At 47.4% G+C, this 15,572-nt stretch overlaps 1 protein-coding gene across 1 annotated transcript in view; it reads left to right on the plus strand.

Annotated features, from left to right (window-relative positions):
- STOX2 (storkhead box 2) overlaps positions 1 to 15,572 on the plus strand; it is a 103,567-nt gene that overhangs the window by 72,692 nt on the left and 15,303 nt on the right. The window contains exon 2 of the mRNA XM_070408149.1: positions 7,623 to 7,775. Coding sequence (XP_070264250.1) covers positions 7,623 to 7,775 — 153 coding nt within the window. The remainder of the gene's footprint in view (positions 1 to 7,622; positions 7,776 to 15,572) is intronic.

Here is a 15,572-nt window from a genome sequence, read left to right on the forward strand (position 1 = left end):
CCCTCAACCTAGGTATGTGCCCTGACGGGGAATCCACCCTGCAACCTTTTGGTGCATGGGACGATGCTCCAGCCAACAGAGCCACCCGGCAAGGGTTGAAGCATGTCGCCTTTAAGCTACAAATCTACTGCAGTAGCAGATGGTCCCAAAGTGTTAGCTGTTCATTAGAGAAGATGTCAGTTATCATTCTAGTGAGTCGGCTACGAGGCCTCACCCACCACTGTCCACTGACTGCCCCTCTCTCCCTGACCCTCCACTTCTTCTGGCTTGTCTGTCTCTGCTTATTAATGAAAACTTGTAGACTGGGGAAGATGAGGGTCTCTCTTGTAAACCATTGACTTGTCATTTCACCTGGCTGCATTAGACACCTCTCTGCATTTGACAGAAAGGTTCGGGTGATGTGGTAGACATAACCCATGTGCGTGCGTGTGTGTGTGTGGGGGGGGGGGGGGGTGCGTGCGCACACGCACACATACCACCTCGCTGGCTCTTGGTTAAACCTACTGTCATTAGAAGTTTCTTAGTATGTCAGAGCTAACAATGGCCACCATTGGCTTATTATTAACAAGAGCTTCGTATGTACATTGTCCTTTGAATTAAAATAATTTATTCAAATAATAGCTTAGGCATGGGACCTTCTTTAAGAGACCCATCAAATGTTGAAATGCAACATTCACAAACTTCAGAGAAGCTCTTACAGAATTTCTAAATGTTCTGAAATTCCTTTTTCACGTCAACTTTCCCTCCATCGACTGTTGCAATGAGGGCTCGGCCTTAGATTTCTGGAATCGGTGGCCTTTAAACCAAACGTACCATAAATTGATACAAAGCGCCTTCTTTCAATGGCGGTTTTCTTTGAAATTCCAAATACAAACATTTGAAAGTCAAGCACAGTCATTCGGTTTCACGGGAGAGGTGGCAGCCTTGGGCTCCTGGGCGCCGTTCGCTCTGCCCCCCCGAAAGGGCCTTGCCGCCTGCAAGAGGCCTGGGAGGGGAAAGCGTGTTTTCTTTAGAACAACTTTTAAAAATGATCGTAGTAGACCGTCTGTTAAAAGAAACCGAACGACATTTATCCATAAAACCGGGGTTAATAAATTGAACTAAAACTGTAAAACACAAGATTTGTCTGATGCCTTGCGTCAGAGAAGTTGTTTGCTTAACCCCGGCGAGCTCACGGTTTCCCCAGGCCCACGGGTATTTAAGGTAAAACTTGGCCCATTAGTAGTTCTATGACTGGTTTGTGGAAGGGAATAGAGTTGTATTGTCGCTGTGCGCCTGTACGTTTTACAAGCAAGTTGGACCGTTTTTATGGGTCGCAGTATCTGCTCCATGTGGTAATTTTATGGGCATCTATAATTGTAACTTTAGTGTTAATTTTGGCAGCTCAGAGAACAAAAACAGGCTCACGTTGGTCCTGAGGAACAAAGCGGAGCAAGGCTTTGCACTAGAAAGAGTAAATGATGGAGCCTTCATCAAAAGGGGACAATTAACAGCCCCAGGTCTTGCGATTCTTTTTAAAATCCAAGCCTACCCTCTCAGATTGGATGGGCATGAAAACAGGGTCTCCTGCAAGATGGAGACACAGCTAGACGGGAGTTCTGCGCTGGGTTTTTATGCCTTGATGTGGAATCTGAGCACTTGAGAGCCCGAAGGAATGAATGTTTGAAATCATTTCCTCGAAACTGTCATCTCCCGGATGAGGAGCCGGACCCAGAATGGTCGTTGTGTTTGGTTGTAAGAGACTGGGCACGTTCACAGTGTCCCCCGAACCTCCCAGTTACAAATCAGGTCAGTTTCAGAGCTGCCCTGGGAAGCATGAACTTCATTAGGATCACAGGTAACTGTTCAATCTGGAGGGCAGAATACATCGGCTTTTATGATGGAAAATAGTCCTTAGCAATAAGGAGGGGAATGGGATTGCTGGTGCTTGGAAAACCAGATTACTTGCAGAAGGCTGACATGGAAGATGGACTTCGGAGTACTTTAAGGCTGCCGTTTATTATGTCGTAGCTCCTTGTACGTTAGTATGAAGATGGTCACTTTAGATGGAAGAAAATCGAGTTATGTTTGCTCTTTCACTAAGTGTCTTTTGGAAAGCTGTGGGTACGTTTGGGAGGCGATGAATGAGAGTTGGAAGTCACATCTTCTTAGGAGTCGTGTTGTCCTCCCTCATATGCAGAGTTCCGGTACAGAGGACCCCAATTAATGACCGAAGGAGAAAATGGGGTTCATAAAGACGGAGCTTTATCACAGGATGGTTGGTAGAGTCCCCCCTCCCCAAGTAGAACCAAGATTGGGACAGTTTGGGAACTTGAGTACCTCAAGGTATTGGGTCGGTGATAAGCATTCAGATATATTTCTTCAGAGGATGAATTATGTGAGAGAGAATTTTTTGAAAGAATTCCAGCTAAAGGAACTGGCCGAAAGTTGAATGGGAGAACGCATAGAGGGGTTTAAATAGTAAAAATGTGTGCATGTGAGGAAGCCATTTCTGAGACGGTAACTAGCTGCAGACAGTAAAAGCCAGAGAAAGTCAGCATGTGCCCGATTCTTGCCAGTCGTCCGGACCCTCCGTGTCAGTTGCCTGGGTGACTGTCATAGTCACCGGTTTGTCCGCCACCGTCGCACAAGAGTGGTTTTCTGGTAATTCCTCTGTGTGAATGCATGCAGTGGTCCTTGTTAGCATCAAGAATAAGATCAAAGCCTTCTGCTCAACCAGGATCTGGCTTCTGTTTCCTCTCACCTCACCACCAGCCTGCCCCTGCGGTGCCAGCGTTCGCCTGGCACCCTGGGCTATGCACGCTGCGTGCTCTGCACAGCTCTCTCCCACCTCCCGCGTGGTCTCCATCCTCCGCTCCGTCATCACCACCCGGCCGATTTCTCCTGGTCCTTGTGTGTCTCATAGCACCTTAGATGGAAGCAATCTCCAAGTGCTCACCGAGGTCTGTTAAATCTGATGTTCAGTGCTCTTACAAGCAAAGACGTCTTCCTACGATGGTAACATTTTCACGCCTTCTCACATTTTAAATTCACTTACCAGAAATTTATTGAATGCTTGCTCCGTCCAAGGCACCGTGCTTGGCTTTATCTGAATCATCCTGGATTTGACAAGTGTTCCCTGAGGACGGTACCTAAATGGATGTTTGTAAGAAAATAAAGCTGGAATAAAACCTATTTACCCCTTCTTGTTAGAACAATAGGACGGCATTATCGCAGTTTAGAAAGAATTTGTTAGCCTACAAAGTAGCTATGAGTTTTTAGATGAGTTGTCTTTATGAACGTGTTCGGGACTAATTGTGACAGTGGAAAAATGTATCCTATAAATTATAGACAAGCAGCAATTCATAGTTTATGCACAGTGTGGTAGTTTCTTTAGATGGTGATGACCAACAATGTTTTAGCTGTGTTTATATTCCCTTGTTTTCTTTGAGCGTAAGTGTGGTCCAGTTGGAAGAATTTTCTAGTAGTATATTTTAACATTGACTAGATGACTCATGAAGCAGGTCTGATATAAGATCTATGGTAAATTGGAATAATGTGTTATGTTGTTTTAAGAGATACCTATGATTTCTTTAGTACAGATCTAAATGCATGCCCTAAACCATCACTTAGTATATAATTATGTTTCTATGGTAACTGCTCTGTTTGGGGGGATTATTATTAATAGGGGAAGTCTTAGAAATTGCATATAAATTAGGTATATTTGATCATCTGTTAAATTTTGTTTGTTTTTCAATTATTGATTAAAATATGTTAAGAAAATCACAATCCTTAAAATACCCTGAGAAAGTCCTTGGATTATCTACACTAATAAAAGAGAAACATGGTAATTAGCGTACAACCGCTACCCTTTTCATTGGCTAATCAGTGAGTATATGCAAATTAACTGTCAGCCAAGATGGTGGCCGGCAGCCAGGCAGCAGAGAACAGGATGCTTGGTTGCCCCAGCGATAGAGGAAACCAAGGTTCCCGCCTACAGCTGTGGGGCTCTGAGCTCCTGAAGCAATAGCTCCAAAAGATACAATGTTTCAATTATAGAAGCTAAAAGATGGTGGTTAATCTGCAAACTCAGGCTCCAAGCAGTAGAGCGAAGCCAAACAGCCCTGAAGCCGCAGAGCAGAGAGGCCTCACTGCCCCGGGATCAGCAGAGATGAGAGGCCTCCCCGGCCCGGGTTTCCAAGGAGCAGAGAGGCCTCACTGCCCCGGGATCAGCGGAGCGGAGAGGCCTCCCGGCCCCGGGATCAGCGGAGCGGAGAGGCCTCCCAGCCCGGGATCAGCGGAGCGGAGAGGCCTCCTGGCCTGGGATCAGCGGAGCCTGATGGAAGCCTTGTGTGTTTATGCACCCTGGGGGTGCAGAGGTCCTGTCCTAGGCAGAGGCCTAGGGCGAAATTTTCGACTCTGAGAAGTAGCCTGGGGGCTGGAAGGCGGCTCCTCTGACCTCAGTGCTGGAGAAGACCATTAAGCAGAAAACTAAAGAAACCGATTTTACAGCATTTCCCAGGTGGAGAACAGTTGGCATGTAAGCCCCTGACCAGTGCCCAGCCTCTCCTCTGTCAGTCTATCTCACTCTTAGGTACCATGTTCTTTGTTCTGTCTTAACTGCAACTCATTTTTAAACTAGATTGCTTTTAAAAGAAGACTAAATAAAGTTTCCCTTAAGTTATTTAGGTGGTGCTGGGGCTGCTGGGGGCCTGATAGAAGACACAAACACGCAACGGGGGGGCCTGTACCCAGCAGCCCCAAGGCCCGCCACCTTGGTGCTGGGGCTGCTGGGGGTATCAGAGACACAAACCCGCAGGCCCGGCACCCAGCAGACCCAAGGCCTTCGTGGCAGCACTAAGGAGCAGCAAGCCAAGTGGTAGGAAGCAGCAAGCAGCTGGGCAGTAACAAGGGAGGGGTCCCAGACTGCAAGAGGGCACATGCTGGGCTAAGGGACCCCCCCACCCATCCCCAGTGCACGAATTTCGTGCACCGGGCCTCTAGTAATGTTATAAATGGATATTCATTCATTCAACAAACATTTATGGGGTGTCTGGTGTAAGCTCTGCATTATTCTAGGCCAGGGGTCCTCAAACTACGGCCCGTGGGCCACATGCAAATACAAATATTGTATTTGTTCCCGTTTTTGTTTTTTTACTTCACAATAAGATATGTGCAGTGTGCATAGGAATTTGTTCATAGTTTTTTTAAAAACTATAGTCCGGCCCTCCAACGGTCTGAGGGACAGTGAACTGGCCCCCTGTTTAAAAAGTTAGAGCAGGGGTGGGGAACCTTTTTCCTGCCAAGGGCCATTTGGATATTTAAAACATCATTCACGAGCCATACAGAATTATCAAGTTAAAAATTAGCCTGCTGTATTTGGCCAAACATTTAATTAGCTCACCCCTAATGCTTTTGTGGGCCTTAAACGGCCCGTGGGCCAGATGTTCCCCACCCCTGCTTCAGAGTAAGATTTTGCTTAAATTTAATGGTACAACAAGTTTTTAAACATTTAAATTTACTCATCTAGGGATGGACCCCACTGAGGTGGTCCATCCACATAATTCTGTCATTTCTGAATCCCCAATATGAACGGAGCCTCGCCAGCCAGTGGGTGAGACTCACATCACAGCACAGCCTGAAGCTCCATGTTCCAGCTCTCACCCACTGCCACCCCAGCAGACACTTGCAAGACTCCCCCAGGGGCCTTCTCTTTGTGACACTGATGTCCCAGAGGCCCCAGAGTTGGTGGGTTCTAAGTTCGGTGGGTTCCTGGCTTCTGCTGGTGTTGACTTCTGCTGGCCTCACCCTGTTTTGGGTTTGAGTTCTCCACACTCTCTCTGGTTTGGAGGAAAATGTTTCACACTCTCCTCATACCCATCCAGCAGAGAATCGCAGTTCAGCAGAGCTGATGGGGGCTCCCAAGGATGCAAGAGTGAGGGGAGCATTGACTTGAGCTGGGGTGTGTGGGGGGGGGGGGGTGGGGCGGGGCAGGGAGGTGTTCAGGCCTTTGACACTGGGATCCTGCTGCTGCGTCCGGTGCACCTGTTAGACTTGCCCCTCATCTGGTGGTTTTCATTCCCAGGCTCTGTTGCCTGGTTTCATCCATCACACCATTTCCCACTCAGTCCACCGAAGCAGGGTTCGAGTTGTTTCCCAAAGGGCCTCCGGACTCCATCAAACTCGGGGTTGTGCTGGGCACAACTCTAAGTGCCTGACAGTGAGGGGGCTGCCCCCTGCCCCCACCCAGTGTGCCCAGACACCTTCCGGGAAGGTGTTGCTTAATGCCACTGGCTGACCTGGGGCTGGGTTCTGGCTGGCCATGTAGCTTATTAAGAGAGATGCATGCTTAGGAAACAGAGAGGAGAGATTATGTAAGTACACGTGGGAAATAAACTTAGCTCACAGACATTCTGCTCTGCCGATGGCTTTCGCCCTCTTTCTGTAGGGCCTCTTTCAAGTGAGACCTTACAGAGCCCCAAAGTCCGAAACAGGGGGCACCTGGGTGCCGGGAGCAGACTTTCCTGCTCTCCCAGCCTCCCCCTCTGTTGGGGGCTAGGAATTCTCGGAGCGGAAATCAGAAATCACCACCCTGTGCCGTAGAGAAGAGATGCGGGAGAGAAGACGTGCATTGCCTGTTGTCACCTCCAGAGCCCAGCCAGGTAGCCCCTGGCTGCCGGGGTCAGCCTCCCCGCCACCGCTCTTAGATGCAAAGCAAACGTGTGCAGAGGCCTCAGCCCCTCCTGGATGTAATCTGCCCTCTCCTGCCCCCCAGCCCAGGCTTTGCCGGCCACCAGTCATCTTTCTGATTCACGTCTGACTGTCACTCCTGACGCTCCCTCTCTGGCTCACCATCCCCCATAGGATGCAGGCCTTGGGCACACGGCTCTTTCCTCCGCCTGTGCCTGCACCCCTGTGGGCCCTCTCTACTCCCCAGAAACACCTGCTGGTGGGTTCTCCCACCCCCTTCAGCACCCCGTCCCCCAGCCACCGACACACTCCTGCTTCAGCTCTGGATTCAGGCTACAGGTCCCCATAAAACCTCCCATTTCCTGCTTCCCAGCCCCACCCCCACCTCCCCTCCCTGCTCCAGAGTTGGGGTTCAGCTTCCTCTGGTGCACCTTGAACTTTGGTCTACGTACTTGTCTCCTCCACTTGAATGGAAACTCCTTGGGGGCAGAGGTGTTTGGGGGGAGAGGCCTTCTTCACGTTCCCACGCCCCCAGCAGATGCCTGACCCGAAAGGCAAGTCACCTTTTGAGTGAATGAATCCTCGTTACCAATAAATGCATCCGTCCCGGTGCAGATGCCAGTTAGTAAACACATCGGCTCCAAGTGAATAAAAGCGGAGGTCGTTGCTCAAAGCCTCGAGCCTTTCAGTGCTGCGTCTAACGGAGCCAGTGGCCGGGTTTAAAGGCAGGTTCTGTGTGTCGAGGCCCCTGGAGCTCCCGCTGTTCTGTGGGAGTCTTTCCACCCGAGTGGACGGCCTGCGCTTGTGTGAACAGCGCCAGGGTTTGGCGTTGGCCGTGCTCACCACGCGGGGGCAGGTGTGGTCATGGGAGGGGCGTGTGTGTGAGGTGTGCGTGTGACAGGTGGCTGGCTCTTTGAATGATCTGCTCACTTGTGAACATTGTCTTTCTGCAGGTGATGTGTCACCAATCAGTATGTCTCCCATCAGTCAATCTCAGTTCATTCCACTGGGGGAAATCCTTTGCTTGGCCATCTCAGCAATGAACTCGGCACGAAAACCCGTCACCCAAGAGGCCCTGATGGAGCACCTGACCACGTGCTTCCCAGGTAATGGGAGACGCAGGGAGCACTCGCCACGCGGACTCTGGCTCTGGCTGCGCCCGGACTGCGCACGGACGCGTCCTCTCGTGTTTGAATCTAACGGGGGGGAAATCGTTGCCAAAAGTGACCGGGAACTTTTCTTAGTTTAGTAATTAAACATTAAGGCACCTGGGTTACTGCAAAAATAATTTGCCTTCTTCAGCTGTAATACTTTTTTAATTGGCACTGAGTGAAAGAAATTAAATTGGGATCCGTGAGGAATTCTGGCAAAAAACTCCAGAGATTCCATTCAACCTTTGCAACACAACCTTCTTTAAATACATGCACATCATGAGTCCTGGGAGTGGGTCAGAAACAACTGAAAATTTTAGTCCTAAGGGATTAAACTACAGAGAGAGAGAGAGAGAGAGAGAGAGAGAGAGAGATCACGATAAATGTATCCGGTATATTTATGTCATGGCCTGATGAGTTTTAAGAACATGGCATTTGGTAAATTAGTTAAGATCTCATTATGACAGAAAAAATGAAATGTTTTCTCTTAACTGTTAGAATAAGACAGTGGCCCAGCTACTGTGTACGGCCTTGGCTGCCCCCAGTGCTGGACGCTCTTAGGAATGGGGAGGAGCTAAAGACTGGGCCCATCTCCAGGAGGCAGCCCACTTCTCAGCCCCTGTTATCTCCTCTCCTCCAAAAAGTAAGGCCCTGCCAGAGTTGCCAAACCTCCTGCTTCTTCAAGAGAATCTGGAAATGCAGTTTTATGGGGCATCTCTACATCATCCTAAGTATTGGCAGTCGTGTGCGGGTAGATTTTACCCTGGGTGTGCCGATGACACGCAAGCCAAGGAAAACACATTATTGGGCCATCAGTTTGTCAGCTTGGCTTGGAGGCAACCACTACCTCGATGGAAATAGAGCTTACTTACGTTAAGCACAGACCCTTCACATCTTTTTCATTCAACTGACAAGAGACCTTAGTAAATACAGGGTGTCCCCCAAAAACGTATACGCACTTTGAATGCTCATAAAGTCAGTGTTTACTAACATGCAGTTCGTTTTCAACATTTAAAAGAACCTGCAGAAATGAATCATTTTTTTTGTCAGTGCCTGTTTTCAAACTCATGACCGTCTGGTCCAGGCCCTGCTGATAACTCGAAGCAATGGAATCGCAAGCATCAACAATCATTTCATCCGATACTTGTGTGCCCTCAATTCGTCGACTGTGCTGGTTTTGTACCTTAAACTTTATCTTTTATGTGTTCCCATAAAAAAAAAGTCTACTGGCACTTTAGGATAAATTTTCTTTGTTCAAAGCTTAGTCTGCCTTCACCCATTATTTCAAATCAGTTACGCCCGAAAAGGAGTTAAAATTAAGTGAGTTATCAGCTGTTCAAGTGTGTATACATTTTTTGGGACACCCTATATAAGCTGTTGGTTGTATCAGTTAGTGTTTGCTACAAAAAAGCTGGGTAACAATCACGGAACATCAGTGGCATTCAGCGATAAACATTTATTTAGCTCCAGGAGTCAGCTGATTCAGATGGGTCACAGCCAGGTGGCTCCTCTCCACCTGCACCCCATCCTCTCAAGCAGAGTCCTGTTCTGTCTATTGGGGTGGCAGATGCACAAGAAAGCCCAGCCAGTTGCACAAGGGCTTGTCAGCCCTTTGGTGATGTCACACCCAATCACGTGTCATTGGCCAAACTCACAGTCCAGGCGTGGGAACTGCACATCACCGTGGGGGAGGGCAGAAGGACTGCTTCCAAACGAAGCAGGGATTGACCAGATTGAGTCTCCCCACTTTTCCTGGTGATGTGTTCCCCTCTGTCAGTTTCTCAGTTAATGTGTGTGAAATGATGTGTATTGTTTAAAAACTCTAACACAGTGGTTCTCAACCTTCCTAATGCCGCGACCCTTTAATACAGTTCCTCATGTTGTGGTGACCCCCAACCATAAAATTATTTTCGTTGCTACTTCATAACTGTAATTTTGCTACTGCTATGAATTATAATGTAAATATCTGATATGCAGGTTGTATTTTCATTGTTACAAATTGAACACAATTAAAGCATAGTGATTAATCATAAAAACAATATGTAATTATATATGTGTTCTCCGATGGTCTTAGGCGACCCCTGTGAAAGGGTCGTTCGACCCCCCAAAGGGGTTGAGACCCACAGGTTGAGAACCGCTGCTCTAACAGGATCCCACCCTGGGAACCTATGAATTGTCTTAAGTTTTATACCATTTCCCCATCTCTGATCGTCTCTCCTTGTTAACTTCCAGGCAAACCCGTTTCCTTTCAGTAGGAAGGTGAGAGAGGGGTTAGGTTGGGTGGAAAGCTGGTCTTTGTTGTTTAAGCCTCAAAACCCAAATTCCTGATGAACTTCGGGGGTAGAATCGGAAAGTGATGGGACAAGCAGATGTTAACAGTATCCATCACAAACATACCTCTTTCAGGTGACAGGTGACCCCCATGGATTTCTAGTGGGACTCTGGATTTAGATAATTCAAAATGGCAGTCATTATACTTGGGGGGCTTACAAATAAGATCATCATCATCAATACCAGTGGCTTTCAGGGAAGGCTTGTGAAATGCACAGGTAGAAGGCTGGGAAATGACTGAACAGGGAATGTTTCTAGGGTTGTTGGTTTTTTTTAATTAAACATTCTTTGATTGATATACTTCCGGATTTAAAACATAAACACTTTAGATGTAAAGTCTCTATGGAAGCGCTTTCTTATTCCTTCACTTGGGAACAGTCAGGGAGCTTATTCCCAATGGTAAGGAATGATTACAGTGTACTCACGATTCTGTATAGTTTTGTAAGGGTTCTGAGATCATCACTGGAAGGCCTACAATCAGCAAATTCTAGAATACAGGTAAATTTTTGTTTTGTAGTAATAGCCATTTTTATGAATTGGGCCTTTTCCTTTAATATAACAGCATAGTAAACTCAATCGTGAAGCCTTAAAAATGAACGTTACCATTTTTTTGGAAAAACTTATTTGTATTTTAATTTTTTTGTTTTCATTTATGAGAGAGAGAGAGAGAGAGAGATGGGGGGAGGGGGATTTGTTGTTCCACTTACTTATGAATTCATTGGTTGATGCTCTATGTGTCCTGACTGGTGATTAAACCCACAACCTTGGAGTATTGGGCTGATGCTCTAACCACCTGAGCTACCCAGCCAGGGCTGCTTCTTTCTGTTTTAGTATTGACTGCACGGGTGCTGCTGTGTGAGATACCCTGTTTTACATGTGGGTTTGTCGTCTGGATGACTGTGCTGCACAGCTCCTGGGGTGTCATTCGTGAGACTGCAGTGTAAGTGGGGTCTATTCTCAGGAGCTGAATTCTGCGTGAAGTTGTTCTGACTGTTAATGGGGCATAGCAGCTCTTTATAAGTTGCTTTCTCGTGTACAAGCAGTTTTTGTTTTATGCGGGCGCCCAAGAATTGGGTTCTATCACTAATTCACCTGGAATTTGTTTTTATTTTGTGCAGAAACTCTCATGAAATTTAGGGGGAACATTGCGATTATCCCGGCCTTGGAATCATTTGCATGAAAACCAGTGTGCGTTTCCCAAGAGCCTAGATCGAAAGTAAGCACGCGGGCCCACAATGAGACAGTTCTATGAAATAATACCTTCTACATAGGCACTGTTACTTTGTCCACCTGGTCACTAAGGGTGCCTCCTGAAGGCGGTAACGAAACAGCTGTGTGTGCTGCATCTCATTCATGGCCTCTCTCCCCTTGAGAACCCCAGGCTGTCACCTAATGCTTTCGTATCCCACCTTCACCGTTTGGAAGGATTGGGGGAGCTTACCCTTCTCAGCTTACCCGGCTGTTCTGGGTTGCTATACAGTGTCCTTTGAAGGTAATCTAGGTTTCCATGGGTCTTGACGCAAAGTTGAGACTACTCATAGCTAATATGTATCGAGAACTCACTATATGTCGGGCACTGTTGTACGTACATTACACTCATTTAAACTCACAAGTCTGTGAGCATAGGCGCTATTAGGATCCACATCTTGATGGCAGTAAATAGAGGCTCAGAGAGGTTAAGTTGCCTAAGAAGATACCAATCGTATTGGTTTTGTAGAGCAGCTGCAACATGGTACAGGTGGCTTAAACGACAGAAATGTATTGTCTTACAGTTCTGGAGGCTCGGAGTCCGACACCAGGTGTCGGTAGAGTTGGCTGGTTCCCTCTGAAGCTGAGGGACAAATCTGCTCCAGGACACTGTCCTTGGCTGGCAGACAGCTGTCTTCTCCTGGGGTCTCCTGCCACTGTCTTCTCTATGCATGTCTCTATGTCCAAACTTCTCCTCTAAAGATGGCACCTGGAATGTTGGATGAGGGCCCACCTAGTGACCTCATGTTAACTTGATTATCTCTAGAAAGACCCCCATCTGCAAGTAAGGTCGCATTCTGAGGTCCGGGGAGGTAGGACGTCAGCATATGAATGGCAGAGGGTGGGGGGCATGATTCAACCAGTCGCATCAAAGAACAGCGATGGATTTCTAGCCAGCAGCCTGGCCCTGGAGCCCAAGCGTTCTGTCTCCACTGAAATTGCCATTTCCGTGGGTCAGACACGGTTGAATATTGGCAGTATGATCCAACCTGACCTGCTTCCAGATTACCGTCATGCACCTGATAGGATGGTGGTCCCATAAGGTTACAGTGGAGCTGAATTTCTGTAAGAAATGGAAGGACGTGTGGTTCAGGAGGAATTTTTCTCTCTGACGGGATCAGTATCTATGGGGCTTGGCAACCGATTCCCTCTCACTCACAGCACCTCAATTCCGAGGGCACAGCTTACATCCCAGACTGACAGCCACTGACCTGTTTCAGCAAGAGGAGCCTGTCCCTGAGCCCTATGTGTTCAGGGGGCTACAGTCCTCCACACCTAGTCAGACAGTCCTCAGAGAACGTTGCTGTGCACCCTTTGTCAAGGACCTGAGGTCCTGTACAGGGACACAGGTCCCCAGGTCCTCAGGAGGTACCTGAACAGGTGTGAAGTGCCACGGCCACTGTATAAAAGCTCTCTGTGGTTGTGTGGGGCCAGCCTGTCCCTGGACTATGGAAATATTTCCAGGTTTTAATGATATAAAGCATAGGTAAGTTGTCTTTCTTCCATCAGTTCAATGCCAGAGCGAGCCTTTTGTGCCAGATGGGGTCAATGGAACCGAAGACGAATTCCCAAAGTCCAAATATTGAGTCCTCAGTTCTGCGCCCCCTCCATGTTAAACACCTGCTTTTTTTATGAACGCACAAAGTTTCTTAATCTGGTCACTACCCCTACATGCACTAGCCAAGCCTCCTGGTCACAACAGCCCCGTGTTCCTCTATCTTTCTATCCTGATTTCTATTCCGACTGATCCTCGGGCCACCTTTCATTCCCTCCTGCCTGTCACTATGATGACCTACACCCTACCCAGCCAGCTTCTCCTGTTTCCAATCAGTCCGGCCCACTCCCCTGGGCACGGAGCAGCATCGACAGCCTCGGGGTTCTATTTCTGACCCTGTTGGGAGGAAGCAGGGGAAGGCTCGTTGGACAGTGATAGAGAGTCCACAGTGGTGTCCAGTCACGTTCTAGGCCTTCACATTCACTCACCACTGACTCACTGACTCACTCAGAGCAACGTCGAGTCCTGCAAGCTCCATGCATGGGAAGTGTCCTGTGCAATAACTTTTTATTTCCCAGTTACAGTTGACATACACTATTATATTAGTGTCAGGTGTATAACCCAGTGATCGGACATTATGTAACTTACTACGTGGTCACCCCAATCAATTGAGTACCCACCTGACCCCACATATACTTCTATTTCAGTGTTATTGACTGTGCTCCCTGTGCTGTGCTTTACACCCCGCGACTATTCTGTAACTACCTACCAATTCCTACTTCTCATTCCCTTCACCTTTTTCACCCATTCTCCCAACTCCCTCCCACCTTTCACCCAATCCCCCAACCCCCTCCCCATTTTTTAATCTTTTATACCACATTTTACTGTGCCTTCTCTATGTTTAGATAGACAGATACTATCATTATGTTCCAGCTGTCCGCAGTAGTCAGTACCGTAACATGCTACACAGGCTTGTAGCCCAGGAGCAATAAGCTACATACACCATACAGCCTAGGTGTGTAGTAGGCTGTACCACCGAGGTGTGTGTAAGTGCACTCGGAGATGGTCATACGATGGCGAAACCGCCTGAGAATCCATTTCTCAGACTGTATCCCTGTAGTCAAGTGATGCATGACGGCTTAGCATTAAGGTCAGTCTTGTGAATATCATCACCCTCCGTGTGCCTGGCGATGAGGAGTGGAGAACAGCCAAGAAATAACGCAAATGCACTACAGCCTGGAGAATGTGTACTTGAAGTATGTGACCTCCTTATTCTGCCTCTGAAGGTAGAACTGGACATAAAACGCACACAGAACCCTTTGAAAACAGTTATTGTACAAAGGAGTGTCTATCATTTCCTTCTGAGATCTCTAGTCTCACAAATGTGGCAGCTTGGGACCAGCGACCAGACAGATGTAGAAGGTCTAAGCCTTCACGAGTGGACTTCTTCGGGCTCCCTGGTTACGAAGTAGGAAACCCACCTCCGTGCTGCTGACTTAGGCCGAGAAGAACGCTCTGACCTGAATTCCACCCCGGGCTCGCGTCACATCCCACATGGAAGGAGATGATTGGAAAACTGGAGAGTGCTACATAATTAACAGTGGTCAAGCCCGTGTGCCCTTTTATGTAATTTATAAAATTCAGTTTATTCAGTAAACTTAATCTTGAAAAAAAGTATAGAATACCTCCAAATATATATGGGAGCCTCTATTTTAGATTGGTTTTTCCATACAAGATGGCTATTTCAACCCTGTCCCCTAGTTGCTTTTATTTTTTATTTATTTATTTATTTTTAAAATATATTTTATTGATTTTTTACAGAGAGGAAGGGAGAGAGATAGAGAGTTAGAAACATCGATGAGAGAGAAACATCGATCAGCTGCCTCCTGCACATCTCCTACTGGGGATGTGCCCGCAACCCAGGTACATGCCCCTGACCGGAATCGAACCCGGGACCTTTCAGTCCGCAGGCCGACGCTCTATGCACTGAGCCAAACCGGTTTCGGCCCCTAGTTGCTTTTATTGAAAAAAAAAATATTTTGTTCATTTCTATAAGATCATGTAAAACATTTTTTATGTCTCCTCTCATTTAAAAATATTCTGCCTTTACCGATTCGGTTCAGTAAAGCTTTGTAACCACAGTAGCAACCTAACCTCATCTAACCCCCACCCCCCTCTCCAGCGCTTGTATTTTCCCATCCTATCGGTGGTAATACTCATGCGGGTCATCAGAGAAAACCAGGATTCCCACTAAACTTAATGAACACCTTTGAAAGCTCTTTACCTGCTATAGACAATCCTCGGAAGCTTGGCCAGATTAATAGGGTTTTGTCTTAGTCCGTTTGGGCTGCAGTAACAAAAGGCCATAGACTCGCTGGCTTTGACGACACACATTCGTTTCTCACAGTTCTGGAGGCTGGGAAGTAGGTCCAAGTTCAAGGCACCCACACATCTGCTGTCTAGTGAGGACCCTCTTCCTCACATTACAGAGAGGGGGCTCTGGTCTCTTCCCCTAATGCAGTGGTTCTCAACCTTCCTAATGCCACGACCCTTTAATACAGTTCCTCATGTGGTGACCCCCAACCATAAAATTATTTCCGTCGCTACTTCATCACTGTAATTTTGCTACTGTTATGAATCGTCATGTAAATATCTGATATGCGGGATGTATTTTCATT

This window comes from Myotis yumanensis, unplaced genomic scaffold, assembly GCF_028538775.1.
Source record: "Myotis yumanensis isolate MYYU_CA2020_CCGP unplaced genomic scaffold, mMyoYum1.0.hap1 SCAF_3, whole genome shotgun sequence".
NCBI lineage: Eukaryota > Metazoa > Chordata > Mammalia > Chiroptera > Vespertilionidae > Myotis > Myotis yumanensis.